The following is a 27,797-nucleotide window of genomic DNA, read 5'->3' on the forward strand; positions in this document are numbered from 1 at the left end:
AACATGTTAGAGGTAGATGTGTTACAACCGATTGTTCAGCGTTAAGCCTATCCATGGCTTGAGTGAGTGAGTGTGTTGAGTTTTACGCCGCACTAGGCAAAATTCCAGCTATATGGCGGCGGTCTGTAAATAATCGAGTCTGGACCAGACAATCCAGTGATCAACAGCATGAGCATCGATCTACGCAATTGGGATACGATGACATGTATCAACCAAAGTCCGAAAGCCTGTCCACCCGATCCCGTTAGTCGTCTCTTGCGACAGGCATGGGTTACAGAAGATCAATTCTAACCCGGATCTTCACGGGTATGCCGTTTTGAGAGTCGCGGCATACTCGCCTTTTGAATAAACTTGCAATTCTGATGCGTTTTCCTGTTTAGCAATGTCTGCGTGCTTGCATAACAACGCACGATCGCTAAGGTGACCACGTGACTAGCTGCACGTGATTCTTGTGTTTCATGCTTTTATTCACGTCGGTCGCAAAGACCATGTTCAGCCTGCATAGCATTGTGTATTTCGCAACAAGAAGCTAAAAACAATTACCGCCTCACAAATATTATCAATAATGTGGGTGTTAGGTTTCTAATTTTGTTGAGTATATATATTTGACTTATTTCCCGTCCACAGGCAATGATCACTGTGTGCATCATCGGATATCACTATTTGCTGTTCATATCTAGTTTATATCTAGACGTCGTAATGAAACCCTACGTGAAGTGGACACATTTTATTCCTGGATTGAGGATTTGGGGCACTTAGCTTTCAGTGTAGCTAAATACGCCGCTGTATTAAAGTGAGTGAGTGAGTGAGTTTAGTTTTACGCCGCACTCAGCAATATTCCAGCTATATGGCGGCGGTCTGTAAATAATCGAGTCTGGACCAGACAATCCAGTGATCAACAGCATGAGCATCGATCTGCGCAATTGGGAACCGATGACATGTGTCAACCAAGTCAGCGAAACTGACCACCCGATCCCGTTAGTCGCCTCTTACGACAAGATAGTCGCCTTTTTATGGCAAGCACATGGGTTGCTGAAGACCTATTCTACCCCGGATCTTCACGGGTCTGTATTAAAGTACATAGACGGGTATGAATGTAAACTTGATTTGAATATCAAGAACGTTTGGGGCACAGTCTTACCTTGTTTGCGTCATCGTGTTGAATGCGTCGTCCATGTCGACATAGGTATAGCAGCCTGATTCGTAGTAAACGGTGGGAGAAGAATATATGTTGTCAATTTTAAAAACTAACAGGGCAAAAAGACACTATGAAATGAAACAACATTTTCACGAAAACCATCACCGCAAATGAAAACATTTTGTCAGTTGAGTGAGTGACCGCTGTGAACACTTCAGGTACGTCAGGTTGACGTTGGCGGAGAGTACGAAATGATACCCGCCTTAGATGTTTACCATATTTGTACGTGAGTGAGACTAGTTTTACGCCGCTTTTAGCAATATTCCAGCAATATCACGGCGGGGGACACCAGAAATTGGCTTCACACATTGTACCCATGCCCCACTGCCGTTTGGAAACCATCTTTCAAAGCAAATGGGATAAGGCTTGAGTTCACCCCCTGTTTGGAAACAGATGGAAGTCTGACGAAGCCAAATCATAGGAACAAGGTTGTTTCTGAAGGAGTTCGTGAATTGTAGCCATTTCAGTGACTGATCTTTGCACTAGTGCGTTGTGGCGGAGCAGACCTTTTCTCTTCGCCTCCTCTTAGTTTCAACAAAAGTGAAACATTAAATGCTGCGTTCATGGTGGTGCCTTTTGTTCATGATGATGAACAAGGAGGCTGTAACATGTTCTGCTGCTGGTGCAGTCTTTACCTTCTGTGCTAGCGGGGTTAGTTGTGGCGGAGCAGACTTTTTCTCTTCGCCTCCTCTTAGTTTCAACAAAAGTGAAACATTAAATGCTGCGTTCATGGTGATGCCTTTTGTTCATGATGATGAACAAGGAGGCTGTAACATGTTCTGCTGCTGGTGCAGTCTTTACCTTCTGTGCTAGCGGGGTGGTTGGTGAGAGGGTGTGCTGTGATGTCAAATGCTTTGATTCTTGTTCGGAATCAGGTTGAGGATAGTTAACATCGGTGCCATCAACAGTCAGAACTCTTTGATACCAAAATTGTGACTCAGAAATGAGGTGAAATGGAGTTCAAGATATTTTGCAATTATATACTACTCACACCTTGCTAAGGATCAAATCATTAATTCAACAGAAAACTATGATGTGGGGTCAAATTTGGTTGAAACATCTAAGCCTATTGTAATCATGGATCAAAGTTTTCAGTATGTCATTTCATCTGGTGGATCCCATACCTGCTATTGACAGGTGTTGTGTATTTATCAATGACCCGTGCCATGATTTGCAAAATGGTTGATTGGTGCCATGAAAACCATTTTTATGGTTTCTCATGTATAAATGGATACAATTTCAAATTATAAATCTACGGTTAAGTAAAGTTGTGAATTTTTGTGACCCTTAGCATAGTGTGAGAAGTATATAATGTCTATGTGTGGTGTGGGACTACTCCCATTTGTGAGAACTCCCAGTTGTGAAACAGTGGAGTAGGTAATTAGCTCCCCTATCTGATAGAATGGATTAACCCCAGCTAATTAGGGATTAGCTATTCAACTGAATCTTGTGGAGGTAACTTAATGAAACTCAGGAGATAAAGTAATTAACCTACTCAGGTAAATGGCTTTAAAAAATGAACACTTTGTGTAGGTAACTTTGTGATCATTTGAAAGAGAAATATATTTACCTACTCAGGTTTACATGTTTGAAAAATCTAGCAATAACTGTTGTAACTATAATTAATCCAAATGTACTTATTAACCCGTGACTGCTCTTTCCGATCACCATTATGGCAGGCCTTGAACAAGTAGAATATATCCCCAGTTCATGAGGCAGTATTCAGGTGCTCTATCAGGGTTACCTGTATTACAAGAACAAGCAGCATCAGACTTGTACCCATTGGAGATGTACAAAAACAACGTGCAACGGCAAATGCACTACAGTCAGCGACTATGTTCGGAATGTGACTGATCATTACCATCCTCCATGAGAAGATGTCCACCGCCTCCGTTTTGTGAGCAGGCTGAGAAAGTGACCACGGGATGAACCAACATCAACTATGCCGAGCATCTACAACGACGAGGTGACACAACTTGATGCAGCTGCTGTTGGAACTCTTCCCTCCTTCCCATCTGTCGAGAGTGCTCAATCGAAGCCACACCACCCCTAAGCTTCCTCAGAACAGAACCGATGTCAACCTCACTGCTCCATGAACGGACACATGCGACGGCAACAGATTTCTGCTGTGGGTGTCATAGCTAAGGTGCATATTCACCTCAGACAGAGTATATGGATTCCAAGCAGACCTTGCTTTTGTTCTTTTATTCCCTCAATGTCCAATGGCAGGAAGGTTAACAACAATTACCTTCTCTGACATCTTTTGGTTGACATGGCAATGTCATTCCAACAGTCATTGGTTGACTGAAATCCTTGTTTATAGAAAACTCAAATGCTAATAAGTAGCTTTTTTACCGTTTTATTCATTAAAGTCCACATTTGTTTCAATATGTTGTCCCTATGGCATCTGGACCACCAAGAAATATATACAAATGTCCCAACAAATACTTAAAAGTATACCATTCATATGAAAAAATGAAAAAGTTTACAATACACAAAACTGTGAAATATAAGGATAACAAAAGAAACAATAAATTAAATCACATTTCACGGTTCAAGCAGGGTAAATGCTTCAACACAATGTAGCTTTAACATTATTTCACTAAAATATGAATTTACAGAAAACAAGATTTTGTGTAGTTATAAATAATATCACATTCAAATACCTAATTAACAGGCATCTAAGATATTGGATTATAAAATCTTCAACATCTCAAACAATAATTTAAGCACGATATAGAAAGATTTCTTTTAGGTTTTATTAATAAATCATAAAGAAATGAAAGTATGTTCATGCTTATCAAATCTAACAAATAAAGTTAGGTTGATTAACAACTCTTAATTTTAAAATCTGATCTTGAAAACAATGTTTTGAAACAATTTGAAATATCTTCTCCTTCATAAAGCTTTATTTAAAAAGACTTCAAATGAAGACAGAAGCAATTATTCCAGACACTTAGACTACATTTCAGACATCTGTACATAAACTATCATCCAGTGGTATTGGTACCAATACTTGTTTTGAATTTAAAAGAAACTGCTTGTGTCCAGGTCACGTGTCACACAGGTGACTTATTGAGATCAGGTGGCATCAACTACCCTTCACATTTGTCCATTACGCTGCTGGTTGGTAAGTTATTCCTGCTTCTGCTAGCTCACATGTCCACAGCACAAGTTTCACAAGATGTGAGTATTCTTTCTTGTTGCCACTGAAGTGCTATATAAGGGAGCCATGAAAATTAACAAGGAGAATATTAAACCTATGAAAGTCAACAATAGTTAAAGAAAACCTGACACACTAGTTCCAATCCTTTCAGGCTCACATTGACACATGGTGTTGATTTTAATGGTGTCATAACTTGTACTGTCACCGAGGACAACGACATGTTGTATACTAGTGTCTTCAGAACAAACAAGAAGTACACATGCTTAGAAAACTCATTAATCTGCTGTCCTTCAATATGCAAATCGTGAATTAAATTTAAAATATCAGTTCTAAGACACATTTTTGTCAGATTATAATGTAGTTGATTATGATGTGATGTAATATCCTATCTAGACAAACCAGTCAGAAAAAAACCAGGATCAGTTATCTAGTTACAAGCACCTGCTTATTTATGATAAACCACACCAAAACTATCTCAGGTCTCTTGTATCATTATCTATCAATCCATTTCAAACAAAAACATTTAAATCTGCAGTTTTTTTAATGTTGTATTAAATTGGAAGAATCAATAAAAAATGTCAAGTCTGAGTTTAACTAAGAATAGAATGCCCCTTGTGGTCCCATAAAACCAGTACCTGACCAATGTGTTTTGGTATAATGTCCAAGCCATCCAGAAACACAAAAAGAATTAGTGTCAGTAGTTAGAGAGAGAGAAATGTATGGAATAAATAAAATAAATCCTACAGGTCTCCAAAACAAAGGATGGCAATTAATCAGCTGGAAGAAAGAGAGTTTCAGGGGATTACACCTGTGACTTGGCTCAGATAATCTCATTTCCAGACACAAAATAATTCTGACCTTAACTGGTTACTATAAATGAGTTCTTACTGCATGACCTTGGGTGTATTTAAAGTTCTTTTTAAAATATCAGGACAGTGTAATGAGTCACTAAGGATATCTCATCAATGTCGTGATCATTACCTATCTGCCCTTGCATTCTCTGTCACACTTGTCCTCTATCATCCATCACTTCAAGTATCCTAGACACAATAATTCAATATTTGATCAGATATTGTTTCCCAAACCAAGAGCTAAAAATGATGGATCACCAAATAATTATCACCCTGACAAATATTGGATATCATGTTTGAAAATGATCCTTAACAGTACCGAGGCTGAAAGATTGTTGTAGAAGTTCAAGTTATCAGGGTCCGTTTGAAAGTCATTTGACATTTTGCTTTGGAGAACACTGTTACTTCATTAACTGATTCCACATATGTTCAGGCATGTTTCATTTCGCATCAACTGTACCAACTACACAGCGATACAAAGCAAGCAGTGATTGCTTGGGAACAACAACCTGCTACACAAATTAGCTTGATGTCTAAAGTACAGTGGTGTTGATTGGCTGTGTTGATTGTCCAGATATAACAAACAAACACACTTATTACTCTCTCACCCTGGTGTCAGACAATCAGGAGTCTGTCGTCATAGAACATGGTTGTGTTGTCAACAGAAACATCGGTGTTTGTTATCAGAGAATATGGAAGGTTGCAATAAAAAATCAGCTTCACACTCAAACCTTCCAAATGACACAATCTTTAGTCAGAATCTGACACGTCACAACCTACCTACATGATTGTGTCTGTTTTCTCAAAGATATTGGGTTTCAGGTTCAGTAATAAGAATTGTCTGGATAGAAAAGACATTAAGGAACTATAATTCAGAGAAAAAACAGAAACATTGATATCATCTATCTACCATATGTTAAACTTACTGTATAGGATTAGTCAGGCTTATTTCTGATAGATTACCTACGGCAAGATATCATGGTGATGTATATTTGTTCATATACATTGCAATAATCTCTTTTTCAAGCCCTCTTGGGACTACGATGAAACAGAATTGATAATGAAACTAGGCAAGAATTGTACCTCACATCCATGAATGTTTAGTAGTTATGTGTTAACATGGCTGATGCCTGCTGTTGGCTTCAGATATCATAGATTCATCGCCAAGCTCTTTCAGAACTATCCACAGATCAAAAAAGCATCCTTTTACTTCATCTGGAATGAGTTAAAGAGTGAGTGAGTGAGTTGGATTTTACGCCGTGATATTCCAGCAATATCACCGATGGGGACACCAGAAATGTGAGTAGAAGAGAAAAGCAAGGATGTCAATGTAGCCAAGATAACCTTGAGGTAAAAAGATTCTTATCAGTTTGGTGTTTTTTCTAAAAAATGATTCAGAATTCATAGACTGTACTCCAAGTTCTGGGTTTGTCGATCATCAAGTGATATTCCAACAGAAAGCAATGACCACACAGAGGCTCCACATACAGCATCACAGAGCAACACGTCTTGCATCAGTTGACATCACACTGTCAAATCATATACAGAGGAAAGGTGGGATGAGCAATGAGAATCCAAGGTTATTGCAATCACAAGAGGTCATGGTCAGCAACAGAAGGGTGACCTTCAAACATTTAGCCTAACAACCGATGAACGTACACAAAGCCTTAAACAAAGCTAGTAACCTGTAAGTAAATCACTCCCACACAAACTATATGATAACATGGTTATATGGTGTTCCAATGATATTTACACCAAATAATATTTACAAATAAATCTGAAAAATAAATTATCATTTGAAGCCTTTATTTACAGGTATTGGTTTAATTCCTAGTTAGCACTGTTACATTAACACCTCGACTTCTCATCTTAATGATGTCCAACTAAATTCAACATGTCCTTCACATGGTGTTCATGTTAAAATTAATGATTTGGCTCCTATCTGATGTAGGAATGTGTGAAGATACTTGATTCATCAACACTGCCCATAAAAGCCCAGTTAAAACCATGTCATATAATGAAATTCAGGCAAACATATGTTACGTCCATAAACAGGATGTATGTTTGAAATCCCACACATTTCCCAACAAGGGTTCATCAACTTCCACTGACACCCCCATGTCCATTCAAACAATAAGATGACATAACAAGCAGAGTAGTTGTTTGATGCAATTCACAGAAACAAACCGATGAAACATATACACTGAAATAGAGAATAAAAATACTCTCAGTAACACATAACTTTCACATGCAACACCCCAAGTTCTTGCCTCCCTCATCTAAGATCCTTGCACTCCCACTATAGTCTCAGAAATATAGCTATATGAATACAAAACTGTCCCTGAAAGAACCCTTTCATTTAAACCACGGATCAATAAAGATATGTCAGAAACATTGACCAGATTATCTACCCTTATGATATGACCATGTTATTACTCCACTGATTTAAGTATTTCTTCCCAACATATATGATGACCAGATATTGGTGTTGGATTTCTAGCAGGATGCCCCAAGCTGGTGTCACTAGCTGAAGAGTACAGTGAGAACATCTATGTACATTAAGTCCTAGTGTGTCATTATGCATAGCAATACTGGAGTAGCCCAGATGGAGTGTGTGACTGGAGGAGATGTTCCTCCCAGGCTTCTCTATGACTTGCTCTCCTCCATCGCACCCTTGGCCTCTCCCGCTGAGCTGTAACAAGAAAAATGTAACCTCTTGGCCTCTCTAGCTGAGCTGTAAGAAGAAAAATGTAGCTTACACAGTGTTTTACTCTTTCAATGACAAAAACACACTTTTATTACTAAGGGGTGAAAACAGCAACTTACAGAGTGTTTTACTCTTTCAAGGACACAAACACACTATTATTACTAAGAGGTGAAAACAGCAACTTACAGAGTGTTTTACTCTTTCAAGGACACAAACACACTATTATTACTAAGAGGTGAAAACAGCATCTTACAGAGTGTTTTACTCTTTCAAGGACACAAACACACTATTATTACTAAGATGTGAAAACAGCAACTTACAGAGTGTTTTACTCTTTCAAGGACACAAATGCACAATTAGGACTAGGTGAAAAGTGCAGCTGTATGAAAGGTTGAGATACTACACTTTTATAGATGTAGTGATGTTGCTTTTCTCTCCTCTGTCCATCAAATATAGACTGCTTAATGCGAAAGATCATTGGCCTTTTGTTATATGTGTATAAGTTGATTTCTGCTGTTGTCAGCAGTATTACAGCTATGTCACAGAAATCAGACCAGAAATCTGTAAGAAATCAGACCAGACCAGGCCAATCAGTGGCTGACAGCATGACAAAGTCAACATTCTTGCCATCTTAACTTTACACACTGTTTCACCAAGAAACAAGCTCTCATGTTGCCACTGAATTAATACCTCATCACACTGATATCAGAGGATGGGTGAATTAAGTTTAAGCTGCTTTGAGACGTATTTTAGTTGCATCAAAATATGAAGGCTTTGAAAAAACAAAAATGATGCAGGTCTTAGAAAGATGTTAAGCGTTTAAGCAAACTTGATGAGAATAGGTACTCTACTGACAAAGAAGAACATAAACAAACAGAAAATGGGATTATATAATATCAGGTTCCTGGTAGACAGAAAGGATGCAACTCTGTACAGTGAATTATGTGCCTTAGACAACTAGGCCATCCATGCCTACTTCTTGATATGAGTTTCACACAACATCGCCAACAAGCTGAATACAGTGCTTCAAAATACAGAACCTTAAAACACATTAGCCGTTATTGAAACTGGGCTAGATCCTTTAAGCCTTCCTCAATCTACATCAATCATGTAGTTATTCCTGGGAGCAATTACAACAAGTACCGACAGTTAGTGTAACTAAGCTATTCATGTCCCAGTAAGACCTAAGTTCACCTTCTTGTTGATTAGTAGTCATCAGTAGATACTGGCAGTGTTCAGAGGCTTCTAATTCTGGCTACCAATAACACTAATGAGTGTTAGTTGATCATTAATCTCTCATTGACCACTACTTAGATTGACAACTAAACAGTGCAATCAATAAGGTGATGAATCAAACCCATAACATCAAATGTGTGAGAATAGAGCAGATACTAGGGGTTAGGTCGCTGGCTGACAATCATTAGCAGGAGACTTGCCGGAAGTGGAGATGAGAAAGGGGTGGGGTGTGGAGGAGGGACAGGGGGGATCCAGGTGTGAATAGGCAATGGTCCAGGAAGGAGCAGAAATGTAGGCATAAAAGGTTAAGTGCCTACAGAATGTTCTTGGAACGGGTGGGAATGTAGGTGTACAAAGGCCAGTGCTTACAGAATGTTCATGGAACAAGGGGGGGTAAAAAAAGTAGAATGTAGGTGTAAAAAGTTAAGTAAATAGAAACTATTCCTGCAGTAAAATTGAACAATGTCCTAGCTATATCACTGTGGCCTGTAATTAATTGTGTCAGGCCAGGAATACATATGGTTGATAGCATAAGCAATATCCCATGCTACCAGGATAAAATGACACACAACAAGCCAACTACTATATAGCCAGCCAATCCGTCTTTTTTAATTCCACATCTTCGTTACACATTCAAGAGCTCACCTTGGTTTCTCTTCTCCTACTTCTTTTCCAATTTCAATTCCTACATCTGACGAATCTTGTTGAGGAGCAGGATTGGACTGGCTTGGTTGAGCTGGCTGACTGGCAGCTGATTGGCTGGTTTGAGCTGATTGCATGGCAGCAGATTGGTTGATAAGTTCAGCTTTCACTTCCCCAGCTGTCTTGATGGTCACAGTTTCAGGTTTGGGAGCATCCTTCCCCCCGGTGACCGTGCAGGTGCAGCATTATTCCCTGCACCATCTTCCTGAATCTGCATGTGGTACTTGTATGTGTTCTCTGTGCTCAATATCTTACCTGGAACAAAGTTGAAGTGATTATGTATAGTAAACCATACCAATTACCAGTTTCTTTAGACTTTTGACAACATATCCCAGTTTGGTTGCAGAGTAAATGATTTCACATTCAACAAACTCGCTAGGTATTTTGTCATTTCTGTACAGATTCGGGGTTGGTCCTTCTACCATGATAATGACACAGCAGGGTGTATTTTGGTGCCAGTTCGTATGATTATCTATATATATGATGAGAACACATGAAGTTTAGGGGATTGGAATCCATGCTTCCTTGTCTTGCTAATGAGATAGTACTGTTGCAGAAACATGAGTGCGAGTGAGTTTTGTTTTCGCTGCTTTTAGCAATATTCCAGCAATATCACGGCGGGGAACACAAGAAATGGGCTTCACACATTATACCCATGTGGAGAATCAAACCCAGGTCTACGGCGTGACGAGCGAACGCTTTAACCACTAGGCTACCCCACCGCCCCTGCAGAGACATGAGATGATTATACCTAATTTTGCAATTTGTGGGATATAAATTTCAATTTTTACTGGTATGTTTACTAATGATCGTCCATCAAGGTGAAAGATAAACAACTCTCGCCAAGTGGCTATTAAGTACACTGCAGTGAACTAAAGTTGCTATTATATCAGGGGTGGAAATAACCCATTGCCCGACGTCCGAGTCCAGTGTATTTTTCTGTCGGGCAAGCAAATTTGTATATCACAATGTACCAGTGTCCAGTTGACTTTCCAATGTTAATTTTGTTGTTTATTTTAAAAAATCAACAAGAAAACGGCCGGTATAGTGGAAAAATTATCAGGGCAAGTGATTTTACATGTGCCACTGTTCCGGAGTACACTAGGAATTTTAAAGTTATTTCCACCCCTGTATATGTTCTCTAAACATCTGTCTTAAAACCGTGCAGGTTGTAAGAGGCATGTTGGATCAGTGCTCTATATGATGCAAACTATATCACAACAGTCTCTGTGTAATCAAGGCATGGCAATACTGATTGATGTCATGTGCATCGATCTATCCATGTGTGACATGATGGTATGCATCGATCTATCCATGTGTGACATGATGGTATGCATTGATCTATCCATGTGTGACATGATGGTATGCATCGATCTATCCATGTGTGACATGATGGTATGCATCGATCTATCCATGTGTGACATGATGGTATGCATCGATCTATCCATGTGTGACATGATGGTATGCATTGATCTATCCATGTGTGACATGATGGTATGCATTGATCTATCCATGTGTGACATGATGGTATGCATCGATCTATCCATGTGTGACATGATGGTATGATGGTATCCATCGATGGTATGCTCTATCCATGTGTGACATGATGGTATGCATCGATCTATCCATGTGTGACATGATGGTATGCATCGATCTATCCATGTGTGACATGATGGTATGCATCGATCTATCCATGTGTGACATGATGGTATGCATCGATCTATCCATGTGTGACATGATGGTATGCATCGATCTATCCATGTGTGACATGATGGTATGCATCGACCTATCCATGTGTGACATGATGGTATGCATCGATCTATCCATGTGTGACATGATGGTATGCATCGATCTATCCATGTGTGACATGATGGTATGCATCGACGATGTCAATGAGTCTGACGAATCAATCCTGTTTGCCTCTTACAACATATGCAATCACTCTTAATGACAACCCTGGATTGCTGAATATCAATTATAACCAGCATCTAAAAACTAAAAAGAATAGAAAATGTAACTGATTTGTTAGATAATTTCATATTCATAAGACATAACACGGGGCAAGAGATTCCCTGATCAGTGTGATATGTTAGTCAGGATGTATGACAATGGAGAAGAGTGAGTGAGTTGGGTTTTACGCTGCTTTTAGCAATATTCCAGCAATATCATGAATGGGGACAACAGATATGGGTTTTACACTTTGTACCCATGTGGGGAATCGAATCTGGGTCTTCAGCGTGACGAGCGAACGTTTTAACTACTAGGCTACCCCACCGACGGCAATGAAGAAGAAATAGCACTGACAAAGCCTACAGAAAATCAAGAACCACAACTCTGATCGTTCATAATAATGGTGACTTCAAACGTAGGTTGACATATCCCTCAAGCAAGGAAACTGACTGAAGGTTTAAACCACCATCGTGTAGTTCCAGGTGTCTCAAGAGGGAACCTTTGCTCCAAATCTTTCATCTCAATTACCACAAATTCTTTGGATATTCCAGAATATGAGTAATATTCCTACTCCTTGAAATAGCGTCAGACTAACAAAGGTCTGGCTTACTACTTGACTTAAACCAACTTAACCCAAAAACTTGTGAAGCAAAACTCTCACTCTCAGTAATTACCCATAATCTCTGCTGTGCTATTTGCCCCTAAGAATTGTCACTTCCCGTGATTATGTGAAGCATGTAATTGAAACAGTGTTAAATCCCAGGGCATCATAAACTAGGTGGTGGATATGGATGCCTACTTTAAAGTGGTGTAAGTTATCTGTCATTTCCTTCAAATCACTTTGGTCCACCGAAATATCTCCCACAAATAACAGTAATTGATATGCTTGCCGATGCATTCTAGGCGTTTCAAAGATGGAAAGTTCAGAGCACCTATGAAATGGATCTGTTTCTAGGCGATTGAAACTTTGTACAATTCAATCAAGAGATTCCAAATCTGCTGAAAACGCCACTGCCCCCAAGGAGGAAGATCTTGTAGAAGACATCACCGGTAAATTTTGCCATTTACGCCGCAGGGGTGCCACCTAATCTTCTAGCACTATAAACACTACGGCAATGACGTGCACATTTTCAGGCCGTTCTTCCTGCCTTGCTCCTACTTTCAGTGACCACTCTTAGGCACGCAATCACCAATAATTGCATTAGGAGATCCATTTTGAAATGAGAGATTGTAATATTGATTTTATAATCAGGTACAGGACATTTGTGAAAGCAATACACTGATATGGTGAAAAAAGTAATTCCTTCATGAACACAGACCTCAGAAAATGTTTGTGGTCCAGAGCATGTGTAGGCATAAAATTAAGGTTCTATTGAACAGTTTAACTTAACTAAAGACTTCCACTGGATACTACTGCTTAACCATTGTCCCAAACAGGATGATACAAAGTGTACCCACATAAAAACAGTTAAGTGTACTCTGAACATGCTGTCCATTGTACTAAATTCCATGATGTAAACAAATTTGAAGAACTTATAAAGATACTTGTCCTGAAACATTTTTCAACAAATAAGAAATACAAAGAAAGGGTTTAAATACACTGCACTGACTGACTGACTGAGTTTGGTTTTACACCGCTTTTAGCAATATTCCAGCAATATCACGGCGGGGGACACCAGAAATGGGCTTCACACATTGTACCCATGTGGGGATTCGAACCCAGATCTTCGGCGTGACGAGCCAACGCTTTAACCACTAGACTACCCCACCGCCCCTTAAATACACTGCAAGATTAAAATAGAATGATTTGCTCATGAGTCAACAAGATATGATCTTAAAATTTCAGATGTTTGCACTACGATTATCAAGTCAACCAAGTCTTAGTAAATGTCAAATAGCGCAATGAAATTTAAAATTATTGAGAAACTAATAACTATGATAAATATATTTTATACAACATTTTTACATCTATGTAAACATTTGAGAAAATTAGTTAGATGGAATAGAAAGAAATCCATGAGGCCACCATGATATTTGTGTAAAAACACAGAGATCTATTACATTAACAAACATCTTCAGATTTTAAAAGCACACTAACATGATTACAGCCCAGATTGCGAAATCAAATATATAGTTTGATTTTTGGAACAAACAAGCTAATAATCTATAAACAGCATAACAAATACAATGTTACAATGTCCATTTAGTTACTTTTTAACTTGAAATTACTAATATTAAAATGTAAAAATTTAGCAGGTTTGTTTTCCTATTAATTTAGAGTTATCAAAATGATGAATAATCAACAAAAAGTGTATTGATATGTCGCCCAGTGATTCATGGCTATTGCACAACCACCACTTACGCAATATGAAATATGACAGATTCAGGCAAGCTGAGGTCATATGACTTGAAGTGCAGCCATGGTAACTCAATAATGAAACTGATGGTTGCTACATGATGGACACAACAAAGTGAATTCCGCAGTCCCTATGGGAACATTTTGCATATGAGCTCTGATTATAAGAATCATGTGTCTAACTGTAAACATCAAGGTTTCCAATTCCAGGGATTGAATGCCCACATGTTGTAATTAAATGTCCTGGAAATCAGATCAGCTGAAACCTAATTTCTGTGATAGGGATTAGTAAAATGTGTCAATCATTGGCAGTTCTGGTAGTGATAGCAAAACTCTAGGAAAGCATTTTACAATTTTGTATTGGGCAACAAGGGAATATGATGAAAGAATAGTGAGTGAGTGACTTTGGTATAAAGCTGCTTTTAGTAATATTCCAGCAATATCACAGCGGGGGGTCACCAGAAATGGGCTTCGACGTGTTGACTGAACGCTTTAACCACATGCTACACCACCGCCCCTGATGAAAGAATTAACCTAGGGATTACAACCTTTCCGTTGTCTCAGTGTGACATTTAGATAGGGTCTAAGAGCCATTATGAATTAATTGCCTGTAATGAAATGTCTTCCAGGAGAAGGTTGTGCTGATAATGATGTATGAAATATTTTCAAATCCCCAATTTAAAAAACGAACAAATTTATACCAACAGTACCCTTTTAAGAAAAATTATGAGGACAACCTCATAAGTCACTAGAGCCATGTGCTGCACTTGGTATATCTTCTTAAAGTTTGAAACCAATATCATCACTACCCTGTGAGTGAAGTGAGTTTAATGCTACTTCGGACAGTATTCCAGTTATCTGTCTCACTTACAGTAGAAGGAAGTGATGCAGGTCACCAGACACCAGAAAGAAATGGGCTATATTATGTGGGGAATTGAACCCGGGTTTGTCAGTGTGACGAGTGGATGCTTTAACCACTAGGCTACCCCACTGCCCCCTCACTGGAATCAAGCTAGTTTCATAATCAGCTCTTTTCACTTGAAGTTGAGAAGTCTGTACTAAATATTAGTGACTGTTATGCATAGAAAGAATCTCACCCAAGTGTCAACTGATATCAATTATATCAACACAAGTTGATAATGTTACGAATATCAGAGGCTTGCAGAGGATATTTTTACTTTATCAATGAGTGTTATATTTGATGTCAGAATACACAAGGGTGAGTATATATTTATCATAAAAAAATCACTCTTCATTACTTCATCAACGAAAAATGGACATTTCTGAACACGGTACTGCCATTAGACTTGCCGTGCAGCGATGTCATAGCATTGTGACATCATCAAGTTTATGACGTCATCAGGTTTTCGATTTTCTAGCATTGTGAGTCATGTAATTGATGACATCAGGGCATTGTACAAACTCTACTGTCAAAACGATATATCCTAAGAGATATCTCCAGTGGAACAATGTTCTGGATGATAAATTCTGTACAGTACACCATGCCACAGGTGGTATTTCTTGTAACGAACCCAGGAACTATACACACTCATTCAGAAATGTCTAAGTCTGTAATCACACTGCTTTCCTTTATCACTGAAGTTCTGACTAGCAGTTACCTGATGATCTTAGTAAGGCAAAACCTGACAAGGGGCAGTGGGGTAGCCTAGTGGTAAAAGTGTTCACTCGTTCAATTGCCCACATGCGTACAATGTGTGAAGCCCATTTCTGGTGTTCCCCACTGTGATGTATTGGCTAAAAGCGGCGTAAAACTAAACTCACTCACACTCACTCACCTGATGAAAAAGTAGTAATTACCAGGGCTGTTACAACTCAATCCCTGATTCGGAAGATCTAACCATATCCCTTCATAAATTCAGGTACTTATTCTCAATAACTAGAATGTTGTATTATTCACGGATCATTTTAAAAAGGAGTGTTCTACTTGAATTCATTATTAAAATGTAATATGCAAAATGGAATATATCCAAGCCAGGCAGGATAATAGCCAGCACTCTAATACATTTGATCATCCCAGGTTGTTGACCCACATTAGCCGCTGCCCACGATGACAATGATGGAATATTTGACGACCAATATTCAACATGCTCCAGGGCAAATAAGGTTCACTATTAAGCAACACATGAAACAAAGACAGTAATTAAAATGTCTTCACCACATATGAAAATCTGAAGAAGGTAGAAACTGGAACTGGCTGAACTACATTCTTGGATGTTCTATCAGTGCCTGATGTCTGATGAGATCCGACTACACCACCTCTCTACACAAGTCGGTTTTAGCATCACTCCCTGAAGCACATATTGCAATACTATGGCCTGGTTGAAAGGCATACATTGCATATCTGGCCACACTGATATGGATATCCTTCAGGTTAAATGGTTATTTCTGGCACAGGTGATCAAACCAACTGTAAGAGAACGAAGGGTAGCGAACCCACTGACATTCACTGCACTTCCACTGTCATGTTCAACATATTCACCCTGGAACTTGATTTAAAACAAAGATCCAAGATCAGACTTCAAATATTTTCTATTATTTCTTTTTTTCATTTCAGCTCTTGACAACAGTACTTAATGGAATTTGCAAATACACAGGGCATTCCCTACATGTTTGGCAGCTAAAAATAGCATCTACACTTAATTTGGTAAACATAACACATTACAATTATTCGACAAACAAGTTCATATCAGCATTGCAGCATATAACAACATTTTTAAACCAAAAGTTAGATGACAATACATAGACCATAAAAAGATAATTGTGAGACTTGTTCCTGCCCCTTTAAATGTGTAAATAATGTTGTTTTTCTGATCACTCTTAATACAGTTACTGCTGACTGCAACAATGCCTGCCAGCACTGCTACCCTATACTCAGAGAGAGTGGTGGGGGCCCAAGGGCTGACGGGGGTAGACATGGAACCAAGGAGACCCTAGGGGTCTACACAACTAGTGTTACATGTTATCAGTGAATCCCAACTCCCGTGCCAGGAATTCAGTACTTCGACACTCTGAGGTTTACATTGTCTAATCACATTTGTCTGCTAATGTTTCAGGATGGTTTGGGCAGCAGTTTGTACTAGACAGTTTCAGGGAAGAACCGTGTACATTAGTCCATCAATATAGATGTAGTAGTGTAAACAGTGTATATCACATATACCAACACACAATAGTAACCACAATATTTGTATTTTTATCACGTTGATAAATGAAAAATATTAATAATGATAAGAATGGTATTGTATAAGAAATATATCTAGCGTCTTCATGTGTAAACGCATCAAACTACTTGTTAAAAAGGACATGCTAGTTTGATGCCATTAAGTACCCAATTTAGAAAATAATCGTCGTTCCTTTCACACTACTGAAAATGAATTAAGAGAATGAAAACAGCCATTTCACTTTAACTTCCATAACTGTAGTATAAATAAGCAAACCAAAACTGAATATAAACTTAACCTAACACCACCCCATCCCCCCAACATGTCTGGAAAACTTAACATTAAAACTTCAGAGAAGAAGTTGGATCACAAAATGATCAATATGAACATGATCACACCAACATTTACAGTCTAATGTGATATATAAAGCACTAAATAGTTCATGGACAAGAAACTACTTTTTTCATTCTTAAGTTAAGTATTGCTGAGTCAAGTCAACATCTTGGAGTGTTTGTCCACACCCAAATGCTCAGTATGATTCAAAATAACTATATAAAAATATCATGATATATGTGTTGACACATGTAAGGGCAATTGTTAATGATATCAAGATTGAAATGCAAACTCTTACTTAAATATCTAGAGAAAAAACATTACAGGTTTAACGAATGTGGAGGTTTGGGAAGGGAGATACATGTATTACCGTTTTTTATAAATCTTTAAGAAACCTAATAGAAGTAATAAATATTGCCCTAAAGACCACCTGTTGGCAGAGTTCGACAAATATCAAAGCTTTATGATAAGGAGCAGTCATATTATTCATCCTGCTAAGACTGCAGTTTACCGGGCAAAGTTCTAAGCACTGACACAGGCAGCAGCCTACATCCCTGGCTTAACAAATCCCACTGCATCTTTGATTGTTAGGGTCAGTTGTGCTAGAGTAAGTTACCGATAACTCCATCCTTAGCCCTTGGATCCCCTTCCAATCAAATATCCGATTTCAATTTACTAGGCTAGTTGTGAGTTAATCTTAGGATTAGGGTTAGCAAATGAATTATGAACATTAAGACATGGAAATAAAGGTGAATATGGGTACAACAAACTGTGTTGGTCTTACTTCTTTTCAACAATGACATTCTATAACTTTACACATTTCTAGGGTAAGAGCTGCCGTCTGTGATCAAGCATATCACTAGAAGAGTGAGTGAGTTTGGTTTAACACTGCCTTTAGCAATATTCCAGCAATATCACTGCTAGGGACACCAGAAATGAGCTTCACATACTGTACCCATGTGAGGAATTGAACCTGGGTCTTCGGTGTGTAGAGCGAACCACTTTAACCACTTGGCTACCCCACCGCCCCTATATCACTAGAAGAAATGACAGCACTTACGTTTCATTTCATAATACAACCATGTCTATTTCCTCCCTGCTTACTCCCGACCTCCATCTACTCCCAAGATTATCTTCTTTGTGATTTGCAATGGTTGGGTTCAACACCGCTTTCAAGAGTAATTCTAGTTATATCACGGCATGTCGGCTTCATTTGGGAGGAAAGCTCTGGTGAGGCACATCTCAGACATTTACAATTTTGGCAAAACCCATGAGCTGGGGTATGGTGCGACAGGTAAACAAGGATTTTTTGGCATGATCATAGGTTTCAGGTGTGATCAGGGGACGCAACTCTGTAAATTGCAATGCCTTAGATGACTTGATCAGCTATGATCCCGCATACTGAATGAGCAAAGTAGTCATGCTAATAGATAACAGGCATTGTATTCAGTATACTGAATGAGGTAATGCATATGAGTGTGTGTGAGTGAGTGATTGAGTTTATTTTTAATACTACACTCAATAAAATTCTACCTGTTCGTAACTGTGTCTGAGCCAGAGAATCCACAGTCTAAGTAAACTGAGGCTCAGTATTATTCGTTACTCTGCTACACTGAGTATAACAAAACCTAGTAGAACTAGAAGGTTGTATCAGCTAACCTTTGAGCGACCTATGACCATCCAATCAAAGAGGCAAAACGGATTTAGCCAATGAGTCAACGGCTACTATTTATGGTTGGGGGGACTTACAAAATGGATTCTCTTTCCTGGTTGCTAACACTGATCTCTCAACAATTGAAAATCTCATAAAACACAGATATTTGACCTGCAGTATATACACTTAGGGGTTTCTGATGACATGGCTACTATTAGCATATATTTTTGCTCAAGATGACATCCTGGAATATTGACAAAACGTTATTTTCAGCGACTTACTGTTGTGAATAATGGCATCCTCCATATGCATCACTCGGAAGTGATTGTGCGGAAAATAACATTCAGAATTGTTTGAGTACAAACGTTTTTGAGGCAAAAGTTGAAACGATATGTGCGAATGTTAACTTTTGCGATTCGGTAAGCTGTGTTCTCATTGGTCAATTCAAATGGTTAGTTGACGCGACCTTCTACTGGGGTTTGTTGGACTCAGTAACTATAGCAGTGTTACGAATAATATCGAGCTGGATAATATAGACTGGAGAATCAAGTGACTGATATCATGAGCATACACGTAAACTAAGTCACTCATCCTGATGAATGAATCCATTATGCTGCTTCTTATCACCAGCATAGGTTGTGGGGACCAATTGTGGTGCCACATGACGGTCTACTAAGTTCAAAGTATGATCATCCAAGATCTAATCAGTCTTACCCAGGAACCACTACAAGAGGCATGTCTCCAAGATTCAACTCAAACAAGGTAGAATTAGGTACATTACGAGTAGCCCAGACTAAGCTGGTTTACCTGATGACAGGTTAAAGGTTCTTCCTTTACTGACTCCGAGCCTACCAGTCCTTTTAGGAGGAGCCAGGCAACCAACCAGTTGATGACGTAGGTGGGGGAACTAACCAGCGACCTGAGACACCAGTGGTTAGACTTGTCTCCTTACCTGATGACAGGTTAAAGGTTCTTCCTTTTGTTGTTTCTTTAGGAGGAGAGAACCCTAATGAATGGCAACACAAATGACAGAAATGACAGTCAGCACTATTACCCCCTCAGCAGAATGAAATATCATCATGTATAATTACAATGCTAATCATCTCACACTGAAATCTAGATTTTGTTCCTAACTGTTTCCTTGGTTTACATAGTCAGTAACGTTTTGTCTTCTGTATGAAAATATAAGGAATACCCACCAGGGTACATAAACATTTAAAATGAAACACAATAAAGTTTTCAAATTTGTATATCACAGTGTAACACTTACTTTTCTAATTCTACAAGAAATACATATCCTCCAAGTTTTTAAAATACAAAATATTGTAAACCAATAACAATTTAAAATTTTTGTAACAACTTTGATTTGAAAACACTGATAATACTATATGAAATATAGTTTAACCATGTAATGAATTTATCTACTCCAGATGAGAAAGGGTCCGTTATATAATAGAGTCTGCTCCACACAATCCAGTGATATTGACATGGTAAGAACCCATCCATGCCATCAGTTTGACCCAATCTATTATGTTGCCTCATACAACCAGCATACATTGCTGGGGATCAATTCTAACCCAATATTGCTAAACCTACATCTCATAAGATCACAAATTTCAGATCTTTTCCAAGAAAAATAATACTTTATCCATTTGAGTAGTACTGTGTTAACTTCTGCTACAGGAGTCCCCATGTTTGTGCTGTACTTACCTCTTGTACAAGTTTCTCCTCTGTCTCCTTCTGCAGTTCCTTGCTAGCCTCCTCAATGCCCTTCATGATCATCTCCGACATGGACTCCAGGAACTGGGGACAGAGAGCCAGGTGGAGAACATGGGCAGAGAACATACATCAGACACATGGATTAAAGAATGGATGGACTCCAGGAACTGGGGACAGAGAGCCAGGTGGAGAACATGGGCACAGAACATACATCAGACACATGGATTAAAGAATGGATGGACTCCAGGAACTGGGGACAGAGAGCCAGGGGGAGAACATGGGCAGAGAACATACATCAGACACATGGATTAAAGAATGGATGGACTCCAGGAACTGGAGCCAGGTGGAGAACATGGGCACAGAACATACATCAGACACATGGATTAGGGAATGGATGGACTCCAGGAACTGGGGACAGAGAGCCAGGTGGAGAACATGGGCACAGAACATACATCAGACACATGGATTAAAGAATGGATGGACTCCAGGAACTGGGGACAGAGAGCCAGGTGGAGAACATGGGCACAGAACATACATCAGACACATGGATTAAAGAATGGATGGACTCCAGGAACTGGGGACAGAGAAGCCAGGTGGAGAACATGGGCACAGAGACATCAGTCATATGGATTAAAGAATGGATGGACTCCAGGAACTGAGGGACAGGTGGAGAACATGGGCACAGAGACATACATCAGACACATGGATTAAAGAATGGATGGACTCCAGGAACTGGGGACAGAGAGCCAGGTGGAGAACATGGGCACAGAACATACATCAGTCATATGGATTAAAAGAATGGATGGACTCCAGGAACTGGGGACAGAGAGCCAGGTGGAGAACATGGGCACAGAACATACATCAGACACATGGATTAAAGAATGGATGGACTCCAGGAACTGGGGACAGAGAGCCAGGGGGAGAACATGGGCAGAAAACATACATCAGACACATGGATTAAAGAATGGATGGACTCCAGGAACTGGAGAACAGAGACACATGGATTAAAGCTCAGGTGGAGAACATGGGCACAGAACATACATCAGACACATGGATTAAAGAATGGATGGACTCCAGGAACTGGGGACAGAGAGCCAGGTGGAGAACATGGGCAGGGCAGAACATACATCAGACACATGGATTAAAGAATGGATGGACTCCAGGAACTGGGGACAGAGAGCCAGGTGGAGAACATGGGCACAGAACATACATCAGACACATGGATTAAAGAATGGATGGACTCCAGGAACTGGGGACAGAGAGCCAGGTGGAGAACATGGGCACAGAACATACATCAGACACATGGATTAAAGAATGGATGGACTCCAGGAACTGGGGACAGAGAGCCAGGTGGAGAACATGGGCACAGAACATACATCAGACACATGGATTAAAGAATGGATGGACTCCAGGAACTGGGGACAGAGAGCCAGGTGGAGAACATGGGCACAGAACATACATCAGTCATATGGATTAAAGAATGGATGGACTCCAGGAACTGGGGACAGAGAGCCAGGTGGAGAACATGGGCACAGAACATACATCAGACACATGGATTAAAGAATGGATGGACTCCAGGAACTGGGGACAGAGAGCCATGGGCACAGAACATACATCAGACACATGGATTGAATGGAGAACAGGAACTGGAACATACATCACAGAACATACATCAGACACATGGATTAAAGAATGGATGGACTCCAGGAACTGGGGACAGAGAGCCAGGTGGAGAACATGGGCACAGAACATACATCAGACACATGGATTAAAGAATGGATGGACTCCAGGAACTGGGGACAGAGAGCCAGGTGGAGAACATGGGCAAAAGAATGGATAGACAGAACATACATCAGGGATTAAAGAATGGATGGACTCCAGGAACTGGGGACAGAGAGCCAGGTGGAGAACATGGGCACAGAACATACATCAGTCACATGGATTAAAGAATGGATGGACTCCAGGAACTGGGGACAGAGAGCCAGGTGGAGAACATGGGCACAGAACATACATCAGTCATATGGATTAAAGAATGGATGGACTCCAGGAACTGGGGACAGAGAGCCAGGTGGAGAACATGGGCACAGAACATACATCAGACACATGGATTAAAGAATGGATGGACTCCAGGAACTGGGGACAGAGAGCCAGGTGGAGAACATGGGCACAGAACATACATCAGTCATATGGATTAAAGAATGGATGGACTCCAGGAACTGGGGACAGGGCACAGAACATACAGTCATATGGATTAAAGAATGGATGGACTCCAGGAACTGATGGGCACAGAACATACATCAGACACATGGATTAAAGAGTGGATGGACTCCAGGAACTGGGGACAGAGAAGCCAGGTGGAGAACATGGGCACAGAACATACATCAGACACATGGATTAAAGAATGGATGGACTCCAGGAACTGGGGACAGAGAGCCAGGTGGAGAACATGGGCACAGAACATACATCAGACACATGGATTAAAGAATGGATGGACTCCAGGAACTGGAGCCATGTGGAGAACACGGGCACAGAACATACATCAGACACATGGATTAAAGAGTGGATGGACTCCAGGAACTGGGGACAGAGAGCCAGGTGGAGAACATGGGCACAGAACATACATCAGACACATGGATTAAAGAATGGATAGACTCCAGGAACTGGGGACAGAGAGCCAGGTGGAGAACATGGGCACAGAACATACATCAGACACATGGATTAAAGAATGGATGGACTCCAGGAACTGGAGCCATGTGGAGAACACGGGCACAGAACATACATCAGACACATGGATTAAAGAGTGGATGGACTCCAGGAACTGGGGACAGAGAGCCAGGTGGAGAACATGGGCACAGAACATACATCAGACACATGGATTAAAGAATGGATAGACTCCAGGAACTGGGGACAGAGAAGCCAGGTGGAGAACATGGGCACAGAACATACATCAGTCATATGGATTAAAGAATGGATGGACTCCAGGAACTGGGGACAGGTGGAGAACACGGGCACAGAACATACATCAGACACATGGATTAAAGAGTGGATGGACTCCAGGAACTGGGGACAGAGAAGCCAGGTGGAGAACATGGGCACAGAACATACATCAGTCATATGGATTAAAGAATGGATGGACTCCAGGAACTGGGGACAGAGAGCCAGGTGGAGAACATGGGCACAGAACATACATCAGACACATGGATTAAAGAGTGGATAGGCTCCAGGAACTGGGGACAGAGAGCCAGGTGGAGAACACGGGCACAGAACATACATCAGACACATGGATTAAAGAGTGGATAGGCTCCAGGAACTGGGGACAGAGAGCCAGGTGGAGAACATGGGCACAGAACATACATCAGTCAAATATATCTTCCCTTAAAAATGTCTCACACTTCCAAATAATAATACTGTTAATAATACCATTAATATACATATAGGTATGATATTTTGAAAATAACAGGATCTTTTCTTGTACCTTTTTAACTGCATCACATTTTCGCATGTACAAAGTGAAAATCTATTCAGTAACAATTATTTCTGACATTGCACAAAAATGGTGAAAGAAAGGGCATCATTAGCAAAATACAAAAGAATTTCCATGTTTATTTCAGGGTAAATTGTAATATTATTGATTTTTGGGGTAACTTATGCTATATTTTACTGACCCTTCATGAACATGCTTTGTCAGCAAAGCATCCTCCAGTACTGTCCCACTGAGAAGATAATTGTTACAAATGGAAAGAATACTGCAGCTTTACATTTGTTTGACTTTACAGCTAGTATATGATTACATTTCCAGTAATAACAGCATAGGTCTCTTAATGATGTTACACTTAAAAGTAAGAGTTGTTTACCTTAGATGACTCTTCCACCTCCTTGCCTGTAGTGTAGACGAGGGAGACCAGCTCCTCTATGTCAGTGCTTTCCGTGATGAGCCCAAACCTCACACACACTGAGTCATCATCTGTGTGGCCTGCAAGGGACAAGTCATTCACCATTATTTAATGTCAGGGAAGGCCTGCTCAGAGGCCAGTTTCATAATGTCATTACAAAATGATTGGTATTACAAGTTTCCCAATCCATTTTTATAACCCTCACAAATAACTAGTTTTAATGCTTTGTAGAGTTAAGTATCTGATAACAGTAGGTTGTCAAGTTGTTAATTAGTTCCATTAATATCCTGGCTCAGTCTGGCTGATAGTTCAGCTTTTAACAGGAACTTAGATCTATGAGACAACATTTACCTGTGGAGAATGCTGTGTCCATGGCCTTGAGTTTATGGACCAGTTCACTGTTGAGATTGTTAACCTCATTCTTCCCATTGTCGGGCAGGTCAGCCATCTTGTTGATCCACATCTCTGGGATGAACCTGAAAGGATTGAAAATATATAACTTTCACTTATTCATATCAGTAACACATTACTGTACAGACTGAATTTCCAAAATGGGTTTTCTTGTAATGATAAAGCTACACTTACCAAGTTACGATGTTTTATGCTCTCTAAATTGAGAGTGTTATGTTAAAATAGCTGAGTGGACTTACAAGTCTCATGTTAAAAATTTGTTCTGTGGAATTGTCATCGTATATGTACTGCAAGAGACCGAATACAGATTTTTCCCCATTGATGCTCTCATGTTAGTTGTAAATTTGCAGTATGGAAGTTGCATATTGTGTTAAAACATGCATCAATACAACTGAAGTAATGATGTGTTCATGGTGCTAAATAAAATACCACACAAACAAGTCTAAAGCTAGACCATTATCGTGCCGAATCAATATATCTCCAATCATACTATATGATTCCCTGAAAAATTCAGACCTCCTACAGGACCAGAGTAAACTTTATTTCTCTACTCAAAGTTTGAAGCTAGTACTGCTTGAATTGACAATTTTCTGTCAGTTTCATTCAGCTCCACATTCTAGCTAAATTTTGCCCACCCTTTCATAATTATCATCCTTAAATGTGACTACACAATGAGGACTACCAACAATGGACTTGTACTCCTACTCAGCACCATATAGTAGTCCAGGCCAGGATTGATACACTGATGATGATGTTCACACCATCCCATTGGGGTTCAGCAGCAGACCTACCTGACAGCCCCGAGACCAGCCCAGTTATCTATGTCCACCAGAGCAAGATTGCTATGAGACGCCACTATAGATCGGAACCTCTTCCGCTGAAGACACGTCGCATCTAACACGGACTGGAACAGGGAGGAGACAGTCATGAGTGAGTGAGTCTAGTTTTACGCCGCTTTTAGCAATATTCCAACAATATCCCGGCGGGGGACACCAGAAATGGGCTTCACACATTTTGCCCATGTAGGGAATCGAACCCGGGTCTTCGCCGTGACGAGCGAACGCTTTAACCACTAGGCTACCCCACTGCCCCGGAGACAGTCATGAAGATTTAGGGAAAATGGTGAAATTTCAAGGCCAGACATGCTGACAATCTCAACAGTTTTACACCGCCTTTAGCAATATTCCAGCAATATCACGGCAGGGGACACCAGAAATGGGCTTCACACATTGTACCCATGTGGGGAATTGAACAGGGGTATTCGGCGTGACGAACAAGCACTTTAAGCACTGGGCTAACACACCGCCCTCTCAACAGTTTTAATTTCTGAGGAACATGATTTGGCAATGCACAATTACATGTTGGTAAACATAGAACAAACTTACCAGATTTTCCTTCATACAAACTACAAACTGTTTCACATCCTCCTCTGATGTGCCTCGTCCTGAAACACAAAACAAGGAAAATACAAACAATGCAGGAAGAAAACAAACTACATCAGTACAAATTGATCATCATGATGACCATCTTTATCATCATCATCATCAATATTTCATCATCTTCATGGGGTAATCAATTTAACTCCTTAAAGACCAGTTTTGAGTCCCGACATGGGTGTCCCTTGTCATGAATATAGTATTGCTAAAATCCGCACAAAACCCCAGTAAAGGACCACAGCAGAGATACCTTTTATACATTATAAATCTGTAGTTGAGGCTACTGCCTGTTGAACATTGTATCAATGTATGCCTACCTTGTGCTGTCTCTAGTGGTGCATATCGTATACACACGCCCTCTTTGTCCACCTCTACAGCCTGCACTGGAACCTTTGGGCAGCTAGTCTGCAGCGTCTCCGCAAGCTGGGGAAATACAGCCAACAGTCACATATCTTAACTTGAACATCCAAAGACTTACACGTATTATCTTACTGAGGTGTCAAAGGTTGGCTCGGGGTGTGATATGTAAAATACTGTATCATGATCTTTTCTCATCTACCATCACATTAAATATAAAATGTATCCATATGCAACTTATACAACGGTATCTTGCTGAGGACACATTGTCACAGGACAGTAGCCAAACAGACAACACACTAATTCTAACCCCCAGAGCTGATATCAATGCCTACTCAAATTGCATTAACAAGCTACGTCAACCTTCATTTCTTGTAATACAGTGTGGTTGGTTTTATCACACATGTAAAGTTTCTTATACCACTCATAAGGAATTTATGAAAAAAAAAAGTTAACAGGGTTAATATAGTGGGATCATATGAGGGATTAAGTTTACGACGTTGAGAAAACTTCCACCGTTGAAACACTGACTTTAATAATTTTAATGAATGTTCAACCACATCTGGGACACCTGTCCTCTGTAAGTCCTTTGCTAAAGAGATTCAGAGCTCACACAATTTGTCACTATGGACAGTTATTCCATCACTTG

At 39.9% G+C, this 27,797-nt stretch overlaps 1 protein-coding gene across 1 annotated transcript in view; it reads right to left on the reverse strand.

The window, feature by feature from the left end:
• Positions 1 to 6,603: 6,603 nt before the first annotated feature.
• Positions 6,604 to 27,797, reverse strand: part of LOC124288124 (putative pyridoxal-dependent decarboxylase domain-containing protein 2) — a 36,906-nt gene continuing 15,712 nt past the window's right edge. The window contains 11 exon segments of the mRNA XM_046724691.1: positions 6,604 to 7,907; positions 9,804 to 10,023; positions 10,026 to 10,115; positions 20,285 to 20,338; positions 20,671 to 20,707; positions 21,043 to 21,135; positions 24,906 to 25,024; positions 25,296 to 25,420; positions 26,147 to 26,259; positions 26,741 to 26,799; positions 27,109 to 27,214. Of these exon segments, the coding sequence (XP_046580647.1) occupies positions 7,862 to 7,907; positions 9,804 to 10,023; positions 10,026 to 10,115; positions 20,285 to 20,338; positions 20,671 to 20,707; positions 21,043 to 21,135; positions 24,906 to 25,024; positions 25,296 to 25,420; positions 26,147 to 26,259; positions 26,741 to 26,799; positions 27,109 to 27,214 (1,062 nt within the window). The 3' untranslated portion in view covers positions 6,604 to 7,861.

This window comes from Haliotis rubra, unplaced genomic scaffold, assembly GCF_003918875.1.
Source record: "Haliotis rubra isolate DU_JTF1 unplaced genomic scaffold, ASM391887v1 Scf412, whole genome shotgun sequence".
NCBI classification, from domain to species: Eukaryota; Metazoa; Mollusca; class Gastropoda; order Lepetellida; family Haliotidae; genus Haliotis; species Haliotis rubra.